At 56.6% G+C, this 19919-nt stretch overlaps 1 protein-coding gene across 1 annotated transcript; it reads right to left on the bottom strand.

Annotated features, from left to right (window-relative positions):
- Window positions 1-492: 492 nt before the first annotated feature.
- On the bottom strand, window positions 493-960 carry LOC144155637 (gametocyte-specific factor 1 homolog). Its single transcript, XM_077687212.1, has one exon. The coding sequence runs from the start codon at window positions 958-960 to the stop codon at window positions 493-495; it is 468 nt and encodes a 155-aa protein (XP_077543338.1).
- Between the last annotated feature and the right edge of the window lie 18959 nt (window positions 961-19919).

Genomic DNA, 19919 nt, shown 5'->3' with positions numbered 1-19919 from the left:
TAACGGGTCTAAAGCAACGACTGTTCTTGCCATAAACAATTTTATATCAGATTCATATGAAGCCCTTAGCATTGAAAAGTGCATATGAAGGCTACTCGAAGAAAGCAATAAATTTAAACAGATAGTTGAGAGGCAAATTAATACAAGAAAAGAAGAGGTCCGAAGCCAATGTAAATTACTTTTCCCAAGTGTTTATTTCAAAAGAAAAAAAAAACATTTGGCACCGCTAGACTGGAAGCCTTCGCGGCTCTACACTCTGCCCTCCGGAGCTCTTCCCAGTGCGGCGAGCCTTTTCTTTAAGTGCTGTGGCACGTCTTCGGAGTAGCTCTGGGCTCCCGGGCACGGCAGCCGCAGTTGCGGGAGGTAGATGAGGGTGGTTCTAGGCTGTGGGTACTCCCTCAGCTCCGCAGGGGAGGACGCACGCGCTTGAAGAGGGTCTTCTTGCGCGGCAAGGTTAGTGGCAGCCTCGAAGGTGGGCCTGGTAGAAGTCTCCTACGGGCTCTGGCTCGCTCCCGATGGTGGTCGCGGGGCGGCGTTGAGGGCGCCGCAAAAGGCGCGGCGGTCAGCAGGCCTCGCCCCAATCTGCACTGGACAGAAGATCCGCCAGCTCTCCCACTCCGCGGCGTCCTTGTCCCAGCATTGGTACGGCTCGGGAAGGTTCCTGGACGCCCTAGTCGGGTAGACGGCGTCCGCCTCCGCTGCGCCCGCTGACTGGTGGTTGGCCTGGCCGGCGCTGCAGCGCTCGGGGCAGAAGGCCAAGTGATGGTGCAGGCCGTCTCTGGGTACCAGGGGGCTGGAATTGTCGCGGCAGTTGACCAGGGTGCGACGGTATTCGTCGCGGCATCCAGGAATGTGGATCTCGAGGCAGTCTTTCCTGACCTTGTGCTCGGGGTTGTATGGGCACATGACGAGGGGATCCTCACCGTGCAAAAAGGCCTGGGGCTTCTTCCAGTGCGCCATGTCGCCGTGAGGTTCTGCCTGTTTCTGCTAACAATGCAAGAGTGCCGGGTACCTAGCTCTCGTGGCGGCTGGCTGCCGTCTTTGCGGAGTGATGGAACCAATGAAGCACTCGAGAGCGGCACCTCAGGATTGGCGGTGAGATCTTGTGGCGCCCCCCAGCTGGCTTATGGCGTCAGCTGTGGGATTCGCGCCGTTGTCGCGGTCTGCTAGACGCCTATTGAATGGCTGCATTTTCTCTGCTCGCACTCGTCCGTTTGAGTGCTTAAGTGCACGAAAAAAAAGTGCACGAAAAAGAACACTTGACATATTGAAAATTTTGTTGCACAAGTCAGGGGGGGCCGACCGTGCATGTATGCTAAGAATTTATGGCTCACTTGTACGGTCTCACCTTGATTATGGCTGTATTGTTTTTGGGCCAGCCCGCCAGTCTGTTCTCACCTCACTCGACGCAGTGCACAACCTTGGCCTCAGACTTGCATCAGGTGCATATCGTACCTCCCCTGTTGATAGTCTTGACGTTGAGTGCAATGAGTGGTCAATGAATTCGTAGCAGCCGCAGTTCGCGGCGCCGGTTTGTCCTTCGCAATCGCCGCCTATATTCCACCTCGTGTAGCACTGGACTAGGAGGCATCATTAATAGTACTACACCAGCCCCGCACATCTTGACCGGTGACTTCAATACTCATCATCCCATCTGGGGCAGTAGGAAAGCGACGAATAAAGGGAGGCACCTTCTGGACATCGCCCACCGGCATGGTATGTGGGTTGTCAACTCTGGAGAGCCCACCTTTTACCGGGGAAAGATGTCAAGCGCCTTTGACGTCACCTTTGTTTCGTCACAACTCCTCCCTAGGACGAGCCGGGCAATAGAAATTTAGCTGCATGGCAGCGACCATGCTCCGACTTACAATGCAGTGGATGGTCTCCCGGGCTCTCGTCCACAGCGTGTGATTCGCTCCTCTGACTGGGAAGCATCCATAACTGTGGTGGAGGAAGCCGTGGACTCGGTGAGCTCATATGAAGCCTTCGTGGAAACGATGTCAAAAGCTCGAAAGTCAAGCAGCAAAGTCCTGAGGCTTCCGCATAGATACACCGCCGCCGCCTCGGAGTATGTGAGGCTTCGCGCAGTGCGTAGAAGAGCAGAAAGTCGAACACGCCGGACACAAGCGCCAGAAGATATCCGAACTTCAAGGCGAGCCCAGAAGTCGATTTGGAGACATATGAACAAGCTCGCCAAGCGTGAGTGGGAATCCTTCTGCTCCAAGCTGGACCCCGGAAGCTGCTTTCCAGACTATGGCACCTGCTCCGAAGTTTGCGGACCTTACAGACTCAAATACACCCTTTTAAATCCATCTCACTGGGCACGAACACTAGTGACCTCCAAGTCGCTGACGCCTTCTGCAGGAGAATTACTTCAGTGCCAGCAGCTCTTCTGCCACGCTCTCCCCCCAGCGAGGTATGCTCAGGCCGGGTGTCCCCAATGGACGAGTCATTCTCCATGGCAGAGTTGCTCGCTGCACTGGCTTCCGTCAAGAAATCTAGCTGCCCAGGCCCGAACGATATCACCTGCAAACCCTCTCGCATCTAGGTGAAAAGGGAAAAAGTTGCCTCCTGCATGCCTTCAATCGTTCGTGGGAAACTGGCCGTCTAGAGCCAAGGTGGAAACACGCTCGCCTTGTCCCAGTCCTAAAGCCAGGTAAAGTTCCCACCGCCATCGAGTCCTACCGACCTATAGCGCTCCTGAGTTGCGTCGGAAAACTAATGGAAAAGATGGTGCTATTCCGGTTGGGCTGGGATTTGACCATCCGAGATATATACCCGGCACAGATGTCTTGTTTCCGCAAGGGTCGCAGCAGCGTTGATAACGTCATCGCCCTTGCTATTAGCATACGACAAGCTAAGTGTCGGCGGAACATTACTGTTGTAGTGTTCCTCGACATCAAGTCAGCGTACGACTGCGTGGAGCATGAAGCCATCCACTCGGCACTGAAGTCTTTAGGCATCAGGGGCCGCATGTATGCAGGGCTATCGACTACCTCTCCGATAGGTATGTGTACATTTCTATACAACCAGCGGCGACTCATCGCTACACAAGGTGACCCGAGGTGTTTCCCAGCAGGGCCGTACCCAGAGGGGGGGCTTGGGGGTTGGAACCCCTCCTGAAATCTTTTCCAGGCAGCACGTAAGCAATACTTACTGTTGCTTTCAGCAACGCTACCCCTTCACAAAATTGATACCCCCCCCCCTTCGAAAAAAATTTCTGGCTACGGCCCTGTTTCCCAGGGTGGGGTACTGAGCCCTACACTAATCTTTAACATTGCCATAGTAGGCCTGGAGAAATGCGTGACACAGTCGATATAAATCTCTTTGTATGCCGACAAAATTTGCATATGGAGTTCTGTCCGCAATATGCGAGTGTTACGGTCAAGACTGCAGCGGGCAACTGATTCCATTGTGGCATTTCTGGCAACACGAGCTTTAGTAATTTCAGGGAACAGCTGCTGCGATAGCCTTTACGAAGCGTGACCTTACGCGCTACGTTCTCACTGTTGGAGGGACCGCTCATACGTCCTGACCTACAAGTTCTTTGGAGTAACATTTGATAGTAATCTCACCTGGTCGCCTCATGTTCGCCACCTCAAGGACAAGATTACTTCATTCGCCCGCATATTCCGTATGCTCCCCACCAACACCGGCAGCTGTTCAGTCAACTCTCTTCTCCGGCTATACGAAGCGCTTTGCGTTGGCCTGATGCGTTATAGTATCCCTGCTTTGGTCCCTTTATCAACAGGAACTGTCAAGGCGCTAGAGAGCATGCAAGCACAAATCCTGCGGGCCTGCATTGGCGTTCCGAAGAGAACCTCTACCATCGGAACGCTGACAGAATGCAGGCGGCTCTCACCACTCGCTTTAAGCACGCAGGAATTGCTTCGTGCGCGCCCACGTATTGCGGAAAGACTGCGGGGCCATCATTTAGCGACAAGCTGGGCCAACGAAGTGCTTGAATTTCTGCCGAAGGTCTGTCAACAGCCTGCTCCTCCTGAGAACTCACCCCGGATGTTTCTGCCCATACCAGACACGACTGCTGTGCCCGGCATCTCGAGGAAGGAGCATGTTCCGGCTCCCGCCCTAAAGTTCTTCTCTGGACTATATTTGGCGGAAATACAAGGACCACAGTCACGTGTACACTGATGGGTCAATGTCATCCACATCATCCACTATCGGGGTGAGGATATGGTCATCTCGCACCACCATCAGTGCCATGCTCAGTCATTAAACGTTAACTGCGGCTACAGAACTTTCAGCTCTGAGGGTGGCTTTCGCTCACATCACCAAGCAGCCCGCACGAGAGTGGGCTATCTTCACAGACTCCAGGGCTGCACTTCAATGTCTCGCGTCATTTCCAAAAGACCATGGCTTGTGTCTTACATACACGCCCTACATCTCCAAGCTCTACAAGCTCACCATCACATAGCAGGTCAGTGGATTCCAGCCCACTGCGGGATAACTGGCAATGTGAAGGCGGACATTGCTGCATCCATTGCGCATAACCATCGTGCATCGGCAATATCCATACAATTTTCCAGGAAAGATGCATCTGTCCTTGCATCTAGCGTGGCATGGAAGATGCAGCGAGCAACCTGGGATGACGTATCACGTCATTACGCGCCGCTGTCTTCCATCGATCCAAACTGCAAATTCAAAATGACCCCAGGACTCTCCAAGCGGGCGGAAGTAATTGTACATCGCATGGGGTTGAATGTCGCATGCACGCTCAACTTCATCTTCAAGATGAAACGGACTCCCGCCACTCTGCCCGCACTGCGATGTGCGAGAAACCCTCCAGCACCTGCTCTGTGAATGTTGATTGATTGATTGTGGGGGTTTAACGCGCCGACGCAACGCAGGCGATGAGGCGCGCCGTAGTGGAGGGCTCCGGATTAATTTTGACCACCTGGGGATCTTTAACGTGCGCCGAAATCTCGTACACACGGGCGTTTTTGCTTTTCGCCTCCATCAGAAAAGCGGCCGCCGCGGCCGGGAATCGAACCCGCGACCTCGTCCTCAGCAGCGCAACGCCTTAGCCACTGAGCCACCGCGGCGGGTCTCTGTGAATGTGCTCGATTTAATGCGGAAAGAGTGTCCCTCGCTGTGTCTTTGAAACTGCCGCTTTCCGTGGACATTCAACTAAAGGACGTGTTAGCACCGTGAGCATGTCCGAAACGTGCTTTACGGGCTACAAAAGCTCTGATAGAGTACCTGCGACACACAGGTCTAGATCAGTCTCTGTAAATAACTCAACGTCTCTGTGCGCATCAAGTTCTTCAGCATCACCGTCATCATCTTCGTCACCTCATCAACTGGCGTAGCAAGTTAGTCATTTTAGCCCGACTAACATCGCCAGATTTCATTAAAGATCGTTTTCTCTCTCTCTCTCTCTCTCTCTCTCTCTCTCTCTCTCTCTCTCTCTCTCTCTCTCTCTCTCTCTATGCAGTACCATCGAGCGCACCTAAGTGAGATATAAGCAGCCAAAATAGCACGTATAAATAACCATCCTTGTGCCGGTAAATTGCTTGAGAATGGGTACAAGAAGCCTATGAGAACAAGCCGAGAATGGTCCGCCCTCTGGCCCTTCACTTGGAGGAGTACATGTCTCAGTATTCTTTCAAGGTATGCCCGTCAACTATTCTGAGCTTCTCCGAGGCTGCAGCCCACTGGGACCACAGTGCCGTCAAATATGATGTGTCCTTTTTAAAACATGACAAAGAAGCTTTTCCACAGCAATTTTTGTGCCAAGAATTTCTTGCACTTAAACACAGGTACAGTAGCTATTGCCACTACTTTACAGATGGTTCAAGAACTGCTGGGCACACTGGTTATGCCTTTTTAAACTCAGCAGTTACCGTAACAGGGAGGATAGCTGATGAGCGCAGTGTTTTCGATGCAGAAATATTTGGTTTAACTTCTGCTATTGAAGACATAATTGCAAATAAAGCACAAAAAGTGGCAATTTTTACAGATTCCTTAAGTGCCATACGGGCTGTAACATCACTTGTCCCTTCAAAAAATGCAGCTGTTGGTGTGCTAAAAAATCGTCTGTGCTGCCTTCCATCGGAAGGGGTTACTGTCATCTTTTGTGGGATACCATGCCACATTGGCATTCTAGAAAATGAAACCGTCGATAAAGCAGCAAACACTACCAAGCATTGTGCAATAACGAAGGGCAAGGTTCCTTACCAGGATATTCGAAATACCATACGAAAGTCAGTTACAGTGTACTGGGGGGAGAGAGAGAGAAAACATCTTTATTTGTCCTGCAAACGCGACGCGGCCTCTCTGTCAGCCGGCCACTCTGCTTCCGTCACCTACTCATGCCTTACCCCCGGGTGGGGGTGACACTTTCGGGCGTTGAAGCTCGAGGGCGTCCGACACTTGCTGGACGGCAATGTGTTGTATCACGTAGTCTTTGCACGCCGCCGCACTGACAAGGTACGGCGGGAACGTCTCTGCTGCACTGGCCTCGCTCGGGTGTCTTCTGCAGTCCCACTGGATGTGGGCCGCCGTAGCCCTGTCCTTCTTGCACATCACACACACATCACTGGGGTACACCTCCGGGCATATGTGTTTAGCTATCACTGGAGTCATCAGCGCACATATTTGCTACTGCCTAAACACCCCTGCTTCGCGTCGCGTCAGCTTAGGGTGGGGTGGGGGTAGCGTCCGGCGGTTAGTCCGGTACCACTCCAGGGTGTCCTTGTAGGTGGTGAGTGGCACCACCTCGTCGTCTTCCTCCGCCGCAAGTTGGGGGCTCGGGCTCGCGCCGCGGCTGGTGAGGGCGCGCGCCGCCCGGTCCGCCTCCTCGTTGCGGTTCTTGCCCGTGCTCAACGGGCCGGCGTGCGCCGGGAACCACTTAATAGTCACCGCTGATCGTCTGGGGAGTAGGGCCCCGCACACCCTCACAACACTGAGGGAGACACTATTCGTAGCGTAGTGCGATATCGCCTGTCTCGCATCACTGATCACTGTGGTGCACTCTGGGTTCGCAAGGGCTAATGCGATCGCCATCTCTTCGGCCTGGTCCGTGCTCTTGGCCCTGACGCTGCCGGCCGTGTACAGCGCCCCGGTGGTGGCTGCTACCACCGCCGCGGCGTACGTGTTGGGCCGGTCAGGGTACTTGGCTACGTCCACGTAGTATGCTCCGGTGTCCGTCGCGTGTGTCGCCGTGAGTGCCTTGGCACTGGCGAGCCGTCGTTCCTGATTGTGCTCAGGATGCATGTGCCGGGGGATGGGTGGCACGTGGAGGTTGCGGAGCAGGTCCCGCGGGAGCGAGAGAGAGAGAGAAAAGACTTTATAGAAAACATCCGGCGTGCGGGAGGTCCCCGGCCACGCAGGGCGCGGATACTCCCTATCTATAGACTATGGTAATGGTCCATTAGTCTTAGGCCTAGATCTCGAAGATTCGTGCCCCGGATAGTAGGCTGCTGATACTCGGATCCCTCCGCTCCCATCACTGCCTCTGGCATCTCTGCCGTTGGCGGTCGGGGCGTCGGGTCCCTTTCTCCGCTGCTTCGCCAGGGCTTCTTCGAGCCGCTGGATGGCCTTCCGTTGATGTTTGAGTTCACTAGAACACACACACACGCGCACTTCCTCGGGATACGTGTCTCTCGAGCACTGCACATCCCCAGCGCGCACCACACTTTCGCACCCCCCCCCACATGATGTGCTGGAGGGTGGCCGGTTCTCGCTTGCACACACTACACGTAGTGTCCTCGTAAAGGTCCGGGCACATGTGCCGGGCCAGGGTCGGCGTCAGCACACACTCCACCTGCAGTTGTCGAAGCCTCACCGCCTCCGCTCGAGACAGTTCTTGGTGCGGAGGCGGGAAGGTTCTTCTGGCTTCGCGGTGCCAGGCCAGGATCTCGCCGTAGTCGGTGAGGGGCTCCGCGAAGTCTTGATCTTCCCGCATGCCCCGAGGTGGCGATCGGCCGCGACCCGGCACGTGGTGAGACCACGGGCCGCAGCGTCCGCCTCCTCGGTGCGGTTCACGATGTTCGGTGTTAGCTCCCTGCCCGCGTGGGCCGGGAACCACTTGAGAGTGATGAGTCTGGGTACGGTCTCCCGAGCAGCCCGCGAGACCTCGGAGGATCTTACTAGCCGCTCGGTGCCCCGCCAGACTATTCCTCGGGCGAAGTTTCTGATCGCCGACTTGGAGTCGATTAGCACCGTGCGCGTGCCCGGTAGGCTCATGGCCGAGGCGATCGCCATCTCCTCCGCTTGGCCGGCCGTTCGGGCACGCACGGTGCTCGCCGTTAGGAGTTCCCCGGTGGTTGCTCGAACTGCCACCGTCACGAAGGCGCCGCTCCTCCCCGGATACCTCGCGGCATCCACGAAGACTGCACCTTCGTCCTCTCGATGTTGACGAGCGAGCGCTAGCGCGCGCGCCGCCCGTCTGTCGCCGTCCCGTTCTGGATCGGTGTTCTTTGGTAGCGGGTAGACGACTGTTCTTCGGACCACCTCGTCGCCCAGGGGAACGAGATCGTCCTGGTCGTCCGTCGATTCGCCGGGAGGTAGTAGCCCGGCTCTGTCTAGCAGTCTTCTGCCCGCTGCCGTGCTGCCCAGGCGGCTCAGCTGCGATGCGCGTTGGGCCTCGCTGATCTCCAAGAGCGTGTTGTGTACTCCCAGAGACAGCAAGGCCGACGTCTTGGTTCCTTGTAGGAGCCCGAGGGCCCCCACGTAGGCTTTGCGGATTGCCGCGTCGATTTTCTGTCTTTCCGCGTTGGTCCACCGATGGAAAGCCCCCGCGTATGCCGCATGGCTAATGACGAAAGCCTGCAGCAGACGCAGGAGGCTTCCTTCTCTCATGCCTCGCGAGCGAGACGAAATCCGCTTTACGAGACGTGCCGCGATGCCCGTCTTGGTGACGATGTTCTTCACCGCCGTACCATTGGTTTGGGTGCCGTCCACGAACATACCCAGGACTCGGAGCCCCGGGACGTGTGGATCGGTTCCCCGTCGCCCGTGCGTACGACGATGTGACGAGCCGCTTCTTGGCTTGCGCTCTTCCTGTGCCGTCCTGGCGGTGGTAGGATGAGCAGTTGTGATTTTTGCGGCGAGCATCGCAGTCCCGTGCCCGAGAGCGCGGACTCTACGGCATCCACCGCAGCTTGCAGGCCTGCTTCTATGTCGCCGTCGCTGCCACCCGTTGCCCAAATGGTGATATCGTCGGCGTACAGGCAGTGTCGGATTTTGGGATCGAGTGTCTCCAGGTTCCTGGCCACCTCTATCATAACGAGGTTGAACAGGAACGGGGAGATTACTGAGCCTTGTGGAGTCCCCACGCTGCCCAGCTCTCGCTCTTCCAGCTTCGTTCCTCCCACCTCTAGCCGAGCTGTGCGGCGGGAGAGGAAGGCCTTGATGTAGTCGTACGATCTTGTTCCCAGCCCCAGGCGGGATACCTGAGCCAGGATTGCCGAGTGGCGGACGTTGTCGAACGCACTCTGCAAATCTAATCCCAGGATCGCTCTGTTGTCGTTCTTCGGGATCCCGCCCGGGGGGTCCAGGATTTCCCGTTGAAGCAAAAGCATGGCATCTTGGGTTCCTAGTTTTGCTCTGAAACCCAGCATGGAGTCCGGGTACATGTTCTGGGACTCCAGGTAGCGGTTCCACCGGGTGTTGAGGACATGTTCCAGCACCTTGCCCACGCAGGACGTGAGCGAGATGGGGCGCAGGCCCTCTATTCCCGGTGGCTTATTTGGCTTTGGCAGCAGGATGGTCTTTGCTGTCTTCCAAGCTTTGGGCAGCTGCCCGCTGTGCCAGCACTTGTTGTAGAAGCGCGTGAGCGACGAGATGGCCGAGTCGCTGAGGTTGCGCAGAGCTTTGTTGGTGATTCTGTCGGGTCCGGCCGCCGAACGACAGTTCAAATTTTGCGTGGCCTGGCGTACCTCCCACTCCTCGATGTCTCGGTCAAGGGTAGGGTTCGGCGGACCCGCGTAGCTCGGGTGATCTTCATGCTGGGTGGAGGGGAGATAGCGCTCGTTCAGGCGCCTGTGCATCTCTTCCTCCCCCAGTTGTCTTGCGGTGGTGTGCAGGATTTGGGCCATGCGCGTGCGTTGGTATTCACAGCTCTTGGTTTCGTCCATGAGCTGCCTCAGGAGCTTCCAAGTGCCGCCACGGTGCAGCCGCCCGTCAGCCTGGCTGCAAAGCGCAAACCATTGCTGGGAGCATAGCTGTCTACTGTAGCGTTCAATTTCTCGTCCGAGCTCTGCCACTCTTTTGCGCAGCTTCCTATTGTGCCGCTGCCTTCTCCAGCGTTGTTGGAGCGAGCGCCGAGCCTCTAACAAGTGGGCTAGGCGTGGGTCCATCTTTTCGTATTCCTCTGGCGCGTCGACTTCGTCTGTGGCGCCTTCTGTGGCTGTCAACACTCTCGCTGTCCAGTCTTCGATATTGTCAATTTCTCCAAGTTCCGCGCCTCGGAATTTGTGCCAATTGACCAGCTTGTGCTTCGTTGTTTTGCCGTAATTCACTCCTTCGTTGGGGTGACTTAGTGGCACTTCGATTTCTATGATAAAGTGGTCGCTGCCCAAGTTGTGTCCCGTGTTCTTCCACCTTACGGCCCCGCCGTCGGGCAGGAGCGCAAAGGCAAGATCCGGGTTCGTGTCTCGGGCAGTCGACGTTCCAATTCTCGACGGATGAGCTGGGTTCGTCAGTAGCGTGAACTCGGCCGCACTTGCGTCTTCTAGGAGATCTCTCCCCTTGGATGTGGTGTGGGTGTATCCGAGTTCTGTGTGTTGGGCGTTGAAGTCGCCGCAGATGATTGCTGCCGCGTCTCCTCTTTTCGCCAGATCCTTTTGCGTTTGCATCGTGGCGTTCTTGACTTTTTGGAACAGGGTTCTGAATTTCTGTTTTCCATGCTGTGGGTTGCTGTAGGCGTTGGCAATGTGTATCGTTGTCGACGTCTTCTTCTTGCCGCCTCGAGTCTTACGTCCCTTGCTGGAAATGACTAGCTCGGTGACGCAGAGCTCGATTGCGGTGTCTCTGTTGCCCAAGAATTTGTTGTGTTTTACGTGAGCGATGCCTTTGCGGACAAACGTGCACACTCCCTGCGCCGCACCCTTCCCGCATGTGCGGGCGCTCGGCGGGCAGGCATGCGCACGGTATCCGGGCAGCGTCGGCGTGTCTTCCATGTGTGTTTCTTGTATCGCTATTACGTCTGGTTGTTCCGATGGGTCAAGTGATTTCAGGTGCTGTTGCAGTATTGCTTTGCGGCATCGGAACCCATTTGCATTCCTGTGCCATATCTTCATCGTGCTGTCGCTGTTTCTATCCATTATTGCGGCGACAGTTTCTGCGCGTTGCAGTAACGTTGCACCGCCGTCTCGATGAGTGGTTGCAACTTCTCGGGGCTTAGTAGTTGTTCGATCGCCTGCTTTACTTGCAGTTGTATGGTTTGGGCCAGCTGTTGCTGGATGGTTTGGGTGCATTAAGTCAGGAGTCTTTGTTCGAGAGCCTCGAAGTTCCTGCCCCAGCGGTTCACCGTTGTGGTGAGCTGGTTGATGCGTCTGTTGAGCCCGGCATATCCAAGAGGTTGCCTCTTAGCCTTGTCCCCTCCGTGTGTTGCAGTGGATTTGACGGAAATGTCGTCGTCTTCATCGTCTTCGCATTCGCTGTCTCTGTCGAGCTCTTCTGTAGGCTGCTCTTCTATTCTTCTTGCGGCCGCAATGATGGACGCCATAGTCTTGGGAGTCGTCGCCTTAGCGGTGAATTGAAAGGTCTTGGGTACGGTGGTGTTGATGCTGCAGCTTGCCGAGGCTTTTGCCTGGGTGCCCTCGTCATCTTCGTCGGCGTCTATCGACATCATGGTGTTGTTGGCTTCGCTCGTTGCTCTGCCTTCCTTGAGTTTCGCTATGGTTCCGCGTTGGTGCGCTATCGTTAGCTGCATTGCAGCCATCTTCGTTTGCTGGTCCTGCATCATCTTTTGCAGTTCCCTCACGGTGGCCTTTAGCTCGCCCACCTCTTTCTTGTATTGCTCCTCGCAACCGTTGCTGGGCATTCTGCCAGACTCCTTATCTCTGCCTGGCGTCGCGTCCGCGTTATCAGGGGTTGTTTTCGTTCCCCGGGACACGGACCTCCTTCTCTGCGTCTCCTTCTTTCCCTGCTGTGTGACGTCAATCTTGTTTTGCGATCTTTCGCGCTCTCGTTTCTGCGAAACCGAGCGCTGACGTCGAGTTGTTTTCGACTCTCCAGTAGTGATGTCAGCCCACGTTGGGCCGTCTGACGTCATCTTACGCCATTCGCGGTTCACCACGTTGCTCCCCTTTCGGCCTGCTTCCAGTTCCGGGAATTCGCCCCTTCGAGAAAGTCTGGCCTTCATGGCGGGTTGCAAGGGCGCGGGCGCCATCTTTGCAGGGGCTTCAGCGTTCTGCTTGGCCCACTGTCTCTTCTTGATTTGGATCGGAGTTTTGAATTTGTTCTTGCAGCTACCCGCGCCCGTAACGTGGGAGCCGCCACACAGCCTGCATTTAGGCTTGCAGTATTCTGCGTGATCTTCGCCCGGATTTCTCCGTCCGCACGCAAAGCACACTTTGACATTTGGGGTAGGGCATACATCCTTCCTATGCCCCACGTGGCCGCAGATTTTTCACACCTCGCGGGGCTGGCGGTACAACGTACACTTTGCAATAAAGCCTCCGTACTTTACGTAGTGCGGGACCTTTTGCCCTTCAAATAATATTACAACCGACGTGCAGTTGCCCAGTCGGTGCGCGGCCATGGCCGTTGGATTGTACTTGTTCACGATGCACTTGGTGATCTCCTCATCAGTTTCATCGTGCTCAACCCCGCTGATCACGCCACGGGAGGTGTTGTCCGGGGTAGCTTTGTACGCGAAAGTCTCGTACGAGCATTCTCCTATCGTTAGTCTTCTGATCGATCCGTACTTGAAAGATCTCTTTTCGCTGGGCGTACCCAGCACTATGATGTTTTGAGCAGCGTTAAGGGCAATTGAGTCCTCCTCTGCTTCCTCATAAGTAATGTTGGCTGCTGCGAGTATCGCTCCACGCAAAACAGTCATCGCAGTCGTGCTTACGACTAGCCCGCCACGAGGCGTAACCACCACGCGGTGCTCGTCCTTCCCGGCAAAGTTTGGCATGCGTGCCGATTTGGCCATATAGGCGTTAACTTTAGCTACAAATTGCGCTTTGGCTGCGCGTTGTCGCTCCTCTTTACTTCTAGCGTTCGAAGCCGAGAGAGATGTGCTCGGCTTATCTTTAGGCTGGGTCCCTTGCTGCGACGAGGCTCCCGTTGCCTGCTGTTTCTTGCTGCGGCGCGAGACTACAACATTCCAACCCGCGCACAAGTTCGCCGGTTCACTCGCACAGTCCACTGATTCGGTGCACAGTCCGGTGCCGGTCTTGGCAAAGCTGCCGTCGCCGATAGCCGAAACGCTCCCGTAAGCACTGGGTGGCGGTCCCGAAGTAGTGTTAGCAGCCTTCTCCCTCGCTGGGTCTACGTCCACGTGGCCGTGTCTCCTCTTGCGAGTCTGGTCTGCATCCGTAGTCGCAGCAGTGATGTCCATGACTTGTATTTCTTCATTTCCGTAATCCATTTCGCCTCCAGGAGTCGTGGCGAACTCAGAAACGGCGCCCAAGGCCGCTTCAGGGGCCGCGACGGCCGAGCACGTGGCCGCCGCGGAGGCAGTCAGCGTTAGGCTTAGCGGGGCGGCGCCCACTCTAGACGCAAAAGTCGCCTTAATTCCTCCAAAATTGGGTAAAATGGCCCAAATTTGGTATCAACGTGGTCCGCTAGTTAAGAGGAACGCTCACGTACCAAAATTGATCCAGTAGGGGTCGATGATCCGCTGATAATTAGCATAGTCGACGGAGCCGATGTGAAGTGCGTTCGCTCGCTCCGCGCGCTCGCAGCGCCCCCCCCCCCCCCCCCCCCCGCGGGAGCGAGGCTCGCTCCGCGCCGTCCTGCGTTCCTTGTCCCTGGTGCCCGAGCCGCTGTAGGATCGCGCGTCCCGCTCTCGTTTGCCTTAGTCTCGTTAGCTGTGCCGTGCGCTGGGCCTCGGCTATCTCGTCGAGAGTGTTGTGAACTCCCAGCTCGAGGAGCTTGTCCGTGCTGGTGTGCGTGTATAGCCCGAGTGCCGCCTTATACGCCTTGCGGATGATGGCGTCGAACTTCTTGCGCTCCGCCGCCTTCCAGTCGTGGAAAGCCGCTACATAGGCTACGTGACTGACTGCGAATGACTGGACGAGCCGAAGCAGATTTGCTTCCTTCATCCCCGCATGACTGGTGGACACCCTCCGAATGAGTCTAGTGGCCGTTTCCATCTTAGTTTCCAGCTTCCTGATTGCGAGGCCGTTGTGCCTGAGCGCGTCTATGTGGAGGCCGAGGACCCTCAGGGTCTTAACGTGTGGGATGGCCGTGCCGTCCCGCGTTCTCAGGGTGATGTCCGGGGTTGTACCCTTGCACCTTCCGTTGGGTGGCAGAATTAGGAGCTCCGACTTTGCAGGCGAGCAGATCAGCCCGGTTCCCTCCAACTGGTTCTCGATAACGTCGATCGCCTGCTGCAGTGCGGCCTCAATGTGGCCGTCACTGCCTCCCGTCATCCACAGGGTGATGTCGTCGGCGTAGATCGTGTGCTTGACGTCCGGGAGGCCGGCGAGCCTGTTGGCCACCTCGATCATCACCATGTTGAACAGAATAGGCGATATCACCGACCCCTGCGGCGTCCCGACACTGTCCAGCGTCTTTATAGGTAGCTGTATATCCCCGACGTTTATTGCCGTCGTGCGCTCGGTGAGGAAGTCCCTGATGTATGCGAACGTTCTCTGCCCCATGTCGAGGCGGGACACTTGCTCGAGGATAGCTGCATGCTTGACGCGATCAAATGCATTTTGTAAATCTAGGCCCAGGACCGCTCGGTTGTCTAGAGAGTGGGTCGCTTGGTCGATAATCTCCTGCTTAAGTAACAACATGGCGTCCTGAGTGCTAAGCTTAGCCCGGAAGCCCAGGATCGTATCGGGGTAGAGTCCTTCGTCCTCGCGGTACGACTGCCATCGGTTGAGAAGCACATGCTCTAGCACCTTGCCCACGCACGACGTAAGCGATATCGGACGCAAGTTGTCGATGTGAGGGGGCTTACCCGGTTTGGGGATGAGCACCGTCCTCGCCTCCTTCCATCGCTTGGGTAGCTTGCCGATGCGCCAGCACTCGTTGTAGTACCGTGTGAGAGCCGAGATGGCCGCGTCGTTCAGGTTGCGGAGCGCCTTGTTCGTCGTTCTGTCGGGGCCTGCCGCCGATCTGCAGTTGATTGTCTGGAGCACCGCCCTGACTTCCCACTCCTCGATGTCGCCGTCGAGCCGGGCGTTGACCGCTCCCGTGTAGCTCGGGAGGGGCTCCGGGGGCGTGGACGGTAGGTACTTCTCGTTCAGGCGTCGGCGAACCTCCACCTCGCCGAGTTCCTGCCGGGTCTTGTGTAGGGTGCGGGCCAGGACGTGCTGTTGCGTTCCCTTGGTCTTGGTCTCATCGAGCAAGTGGCGGAGTAGCTGCCAGGCGCGACTCTTGTGCATCTGCCCGTCGGCCTCTTGGCAGACCGCGTGCCACTGCTGACGGCACAGGACGGCGCAGTGTTTCTCTATCTCCCGGTTGAGCAGTGCCACTCTCTTTCGAAGCTTTCGGTTGCTGCGCTGCTTCTTCCATCTGTCTCGTATGGAGTTCCTCGCCTCCAGGAGGTGTGCGAGCCGGCTGTCAGCCTGGGGTGTGGAGTCGTCGAGCTCGATTTCGGTGGTGGCCGATCGGGCTGCTTCGTTGAGGGCTTGCGTCCACTTGTCAATGTCTTCAATGTGTTCCGGAATGCCTCCCAGAGCTTCGCGGTACGCGTTCTAGTCGGTGATGCCTTGCGTTCTGGGCGTCTGCGCCTTGGACTTCAGCGGCACGGTGATTTCCAGGATGCAATGGTCGCTTCCCAGCCTCTCGCCGGTGTTCCTCCACCGCGTCCCGGCACCCTTGCCGGACTCCTTGCAAAAGGTTAGGTCGGGGTTATGGTGTCCCGCTGCACCGACGTGCCGTGGCGAGTGTGCGCTGCCGGGTCGTTGAGCAGTTGATAGCCCGCGTCCGCAGCGTCCTCGAGTAGGGTGCGTCCCTTGGCGGTCGTCTTGGGGTAGCCCAGGTCCGTGTGGGGTGCGTTGAAGTCTTCGCAGAGTAGCGTGATGTTGCCCTTGGCCAGCTGGCTCGCCTTGTGAAAGAAGGTCCGGAACTTCTGCTGGTAGTGCTTGGGGTTGCTGTACGTTTTGACCACGAAGGTGCTCTCCTTCCTTCTTCTGCCCGTGACGATCTCCACTGCGCAGTGCTCGATGGCGCTGTTGCTCAGTAATGCGTGCTCGATGTAGTCCTATGCCCTTCTTCACTAGGGTACACACTCCCTAGCCTGCGCCCCTCCCAATTGTCCTCGCGCTGGGCGGGCTGGCGTGGGAGCGGTACCCCGGCAATGTCGGGGGGGGGGGTTCGCTGTGTTTCCTGCAGCAGTATAACGTCTGGTTGACCGGGTAGCTGTCCGATGTACTGCTGTAGTGATGCCCGTTTGCTGTGAAATCCGTTCGAGTTCCATTGCCAAATCACCAGTTCTTGATTGGGGGCTAATGTTGCTCTGGCCATGTTGATCGTTGACTGGGTTGCGGGTGGTGAGGTCCGGCGCTGAGTCTTGCGATTGCTGCCTGCATTTGTACCAGCGTCTCCTGGATCGCCTGGATACTGCCCTGCATTGCCTGGCACGTTTGCTCGAGTTTCGTGAGGCGGGCGTTGATGTTTGCCGTTGTTGCTTCTAGCGCCGCCAGGCGCCTGTTGGTGGATTCCTCGAACCTGTTGAATCGTTCCTCATGTCTGTTGAAGCGCTCTTCTAGCAGAATACCGTCACCGCGATGCTTATGCTCTGGCCATTGTGAATCGGCCGGACGACCCCCCGTTATGCTCCCTTACAGTTCGCACCCCTTGCCCTGCCACGGCGGAGGAGGCGGCAATTGCGCTCGCCCTGTCACAAAGGCCGACCCCCATGATCGTAATCTCTGATTCAAAGACGGCCGTTCAAAATTTCGCCCGTGGTCTCATTTCGCCACTGGCACTCAAAATTATATCTCAAAATCCCCCAACTTCCCCGGTAGAACTACTATGGACCCCGGCGCACTCGGGACTCGTTGGGAACGAGGCGGCTCATGACGCGGCTCGAGGATTCACAATCCGAGCGGGAGCCAGCCTAGTTCCTTACTACGGGGCCCGATCCACCAGAGACCGCCTAATTGCGTATCATGACATACTCACACATTACCGCCTCGCCCGCCGAAAATACCCCCCGGCGCATCCCCAGCTCACCAATGAGCAAGCGCGTACCTGGCGACTCCTTCAGGTTCATTCCTTTCCCTGCAGGGCGATGCTCCATCACATCCACCCTTCCCTCTACCCCTCATCTCATTGCCCCGCATGTGGCCAGCGCGCCACACTTCCCCACTTATGTGGGCCTGTCCATCCAATCCCTTCCCTTTAATCACCCGTGACGAGCAATGGGAGGGTGCGCTGGGTAGCTCCGACCCGGGCGTTCAGATCGCCTTGGTGGAACGAGCTGCCATCGTCGCCGCCGACCTCCAACCGGCGGCCACCACGCTTCCCTAACCCCAGTCGCTTAATAAAAGTTTTTTTTTTCTCTCTCTCTCTCTCTAGTCTTTGTAGGGCCGTCATTCGTTTGCCGACCGTGGGTGAGTCGGTTGCTCGTCGCTTGGCCTGGGATTTCGACTCGTCCACCTCTAGTTCCTCTTCCACCATCTCCACGACGGTGGGTGCCTTTTGCACTGCTGGCTGTGGTCTTTGCTGGGCGGCTATCAGCAAGTCCAGCTTCCTGTTCATCTCGTACCTTCGCGCGCCCTGTTCGGCGATATGCTTATTCAGGCGCTCGTTCTCGTTCCTTAGTGCCATCATCTCTGGGCTAGGTTGCAGCTTAGAGGGCGCTGGCTTGGGAGTCTGCGGCGTGACTATGTCGGCCCACGCGACACGCTCCTTCGATCGTGCTTCCCGACCCTTTCGGCTGGTGCTGCGACTGGCGCTGCGGCGCCGGCTATTGGAGCGGCGGCGGCTGCTGCTGCAATGACGTGAGCGGCTGCGCCTGTCCGCAGCTGGCTCCTTCGCTTGCGCCGGCACCTGCGCCGGCGCTCTCACCTGTTCCCTCGTCAGCAGCTGCGGAAAATCCGCTAAGCCTAATGCTCGCTGCTGCTGCTGCACGTGCTTTCGTTCCCACCGGCGGCGCGTGACCACGTACGGGACCTTGACCCGGTTCTTGCACACCGCCGCCCCGGTGGGGTGTGGGCCGTTGCATAGTTTACATCGTGGCTTACATTCGCTTTCGTGGGCGGGGCCGGGATTCGGCGCGTTACATGCATAACACACTTTGGCCTCAGGGAAGGGGCACACATCCGTTCGATGACCTATCTTTCCGCAGCACCTACACACCTCGTAGTGCTGGCGGTACAGGCTGCACTTGACTAGGATTGCTCCGTACTTGACGCAGTTTGGGACCTTGGTTCCTTCGAACACCACTATTACTGTAGTCGTATTGCCAATCCTGTGCGCGTCCAGTGTCAGCGGGTTGGCCTCATTCACAATGTTCTTCTGTAGGTCTTGATACGTGTCCGTAAGTGCGATGCCGCCGATTACTCCCTTGGCCGTGCCATTTGGCGCCGATAAGTATGCGCACACCTCGTGCTCTCTCTCGCCGACGCATAGGCGCCGTGTGCTTGCGTATTTGTTAGCCCTGGTCTCACTCGGGGTGCTAACCACGATGATATTCTGGGCTATGTTAGCACAGATAGTGTCTTCCTTAGACTCTTGCAGTGTAGTACCTGCCGCCTCAAAGACGGCCGTCATTATTCTCGACGCCTCCGTGCGGGCTACGTTGAGGCCACCACGTGGTCGTAACACAATCTTACTCTCCTCCCGCGGCAATGCCCGGGGCATGCGGGCCGCTCTACTAATTCGTGCAGCTACTCTTTTCGCGTATGCTGCGCGGCTGGTTGTAGGGTTCACTTGAGAAACGGTAGGCTCACCGCTTGTCGTGGTGGGGACTCGCTGCCGCAGGCGCTTGCCGGCGGCTTGCCAGCCCTCGGTGTCCGTCGGCAGGAGTTCGGTGCCGCTGACTGCGACGGCCGTGCGCCCGATGTCGTGGTTGAGTAGTACATTCGTTGGCTGTAGATCTTCACCGTTGGCTGAAGTGCCGCCAATATCCATGGCAGCCGTGTCGGCGGCGGTAGATGCCATCCTCGGAGCTCGGCGGCCGCTCCCGGCGTGCCTGGGGCCGTACTCGAGCCAAGCCTAACTTAGGCTTAGCGAGGCGACCACGCCGGAATCCGTTGAACTCCCACAAATCGTTAAAGAATCACTGCGCCTGACCAAGAGTGGTATCGGTCGATGCTCCTGACGAAGCTGCATCGAATGGTGATATTAATCCGTCGGAGAAATCAATTAGCACTGCGAAATTGGTTATAACATGCGGAGCCGATGCGAGGTGCGTCGCCGCGCCTGGTCGTCTTCTTCTTCCACCTACTGGCAAAACAATGGGACAGACAAACGGGAAATAAGTTACACCTAGTGAAACCATACCTGTCAGAACGGTAAGGTTGCAGAAATACAGAACGTTTTATTAGGTTATTTTATGCCGACTGTGTATAGGTCACACTGTGCTCACACACGGCTTCCTGATCCAGAAAGAACAGAAACCCGTGTGTGACCACTGTGGAGATCCCTTTACTTTAGTAAATGTTCTAATAAGCTGCACACACCTTGAAGCAGCACGCATCAGACATTTCAGAGCATTATACACCTTTTGCATTCCTTTACATTCCATGCTTTTAATTAGTGATGAACCATTGGTGAATTTTAGTAATGGTTTTGAATTTGTTGGAGACACCGGCTTTATA

Source organism: Haemaphysalis longicornis, unplaced genomic scaffold, assembly GCF_048455015.1.
Source record: "Haemaphysalis longicornis isolate Haplotype H1 unplaced genomic scaffold, Haemaphysalis longicornis Haplotype H1 scaffold_1, whole genome shotgun sequence".
NCBI classification, from domain to species: domain Eukaryota; kingdom Metazoa; phylum Arthropoda; class Arachnida; order Ixodida; family Ixodidae; genus Haemaphysalis; species Haemaphysalis longicornis.
Note: the sequence above shows the minus strand (reverse complement) of the source record. Positions and strands in the feature narration are given on the sequence as shown.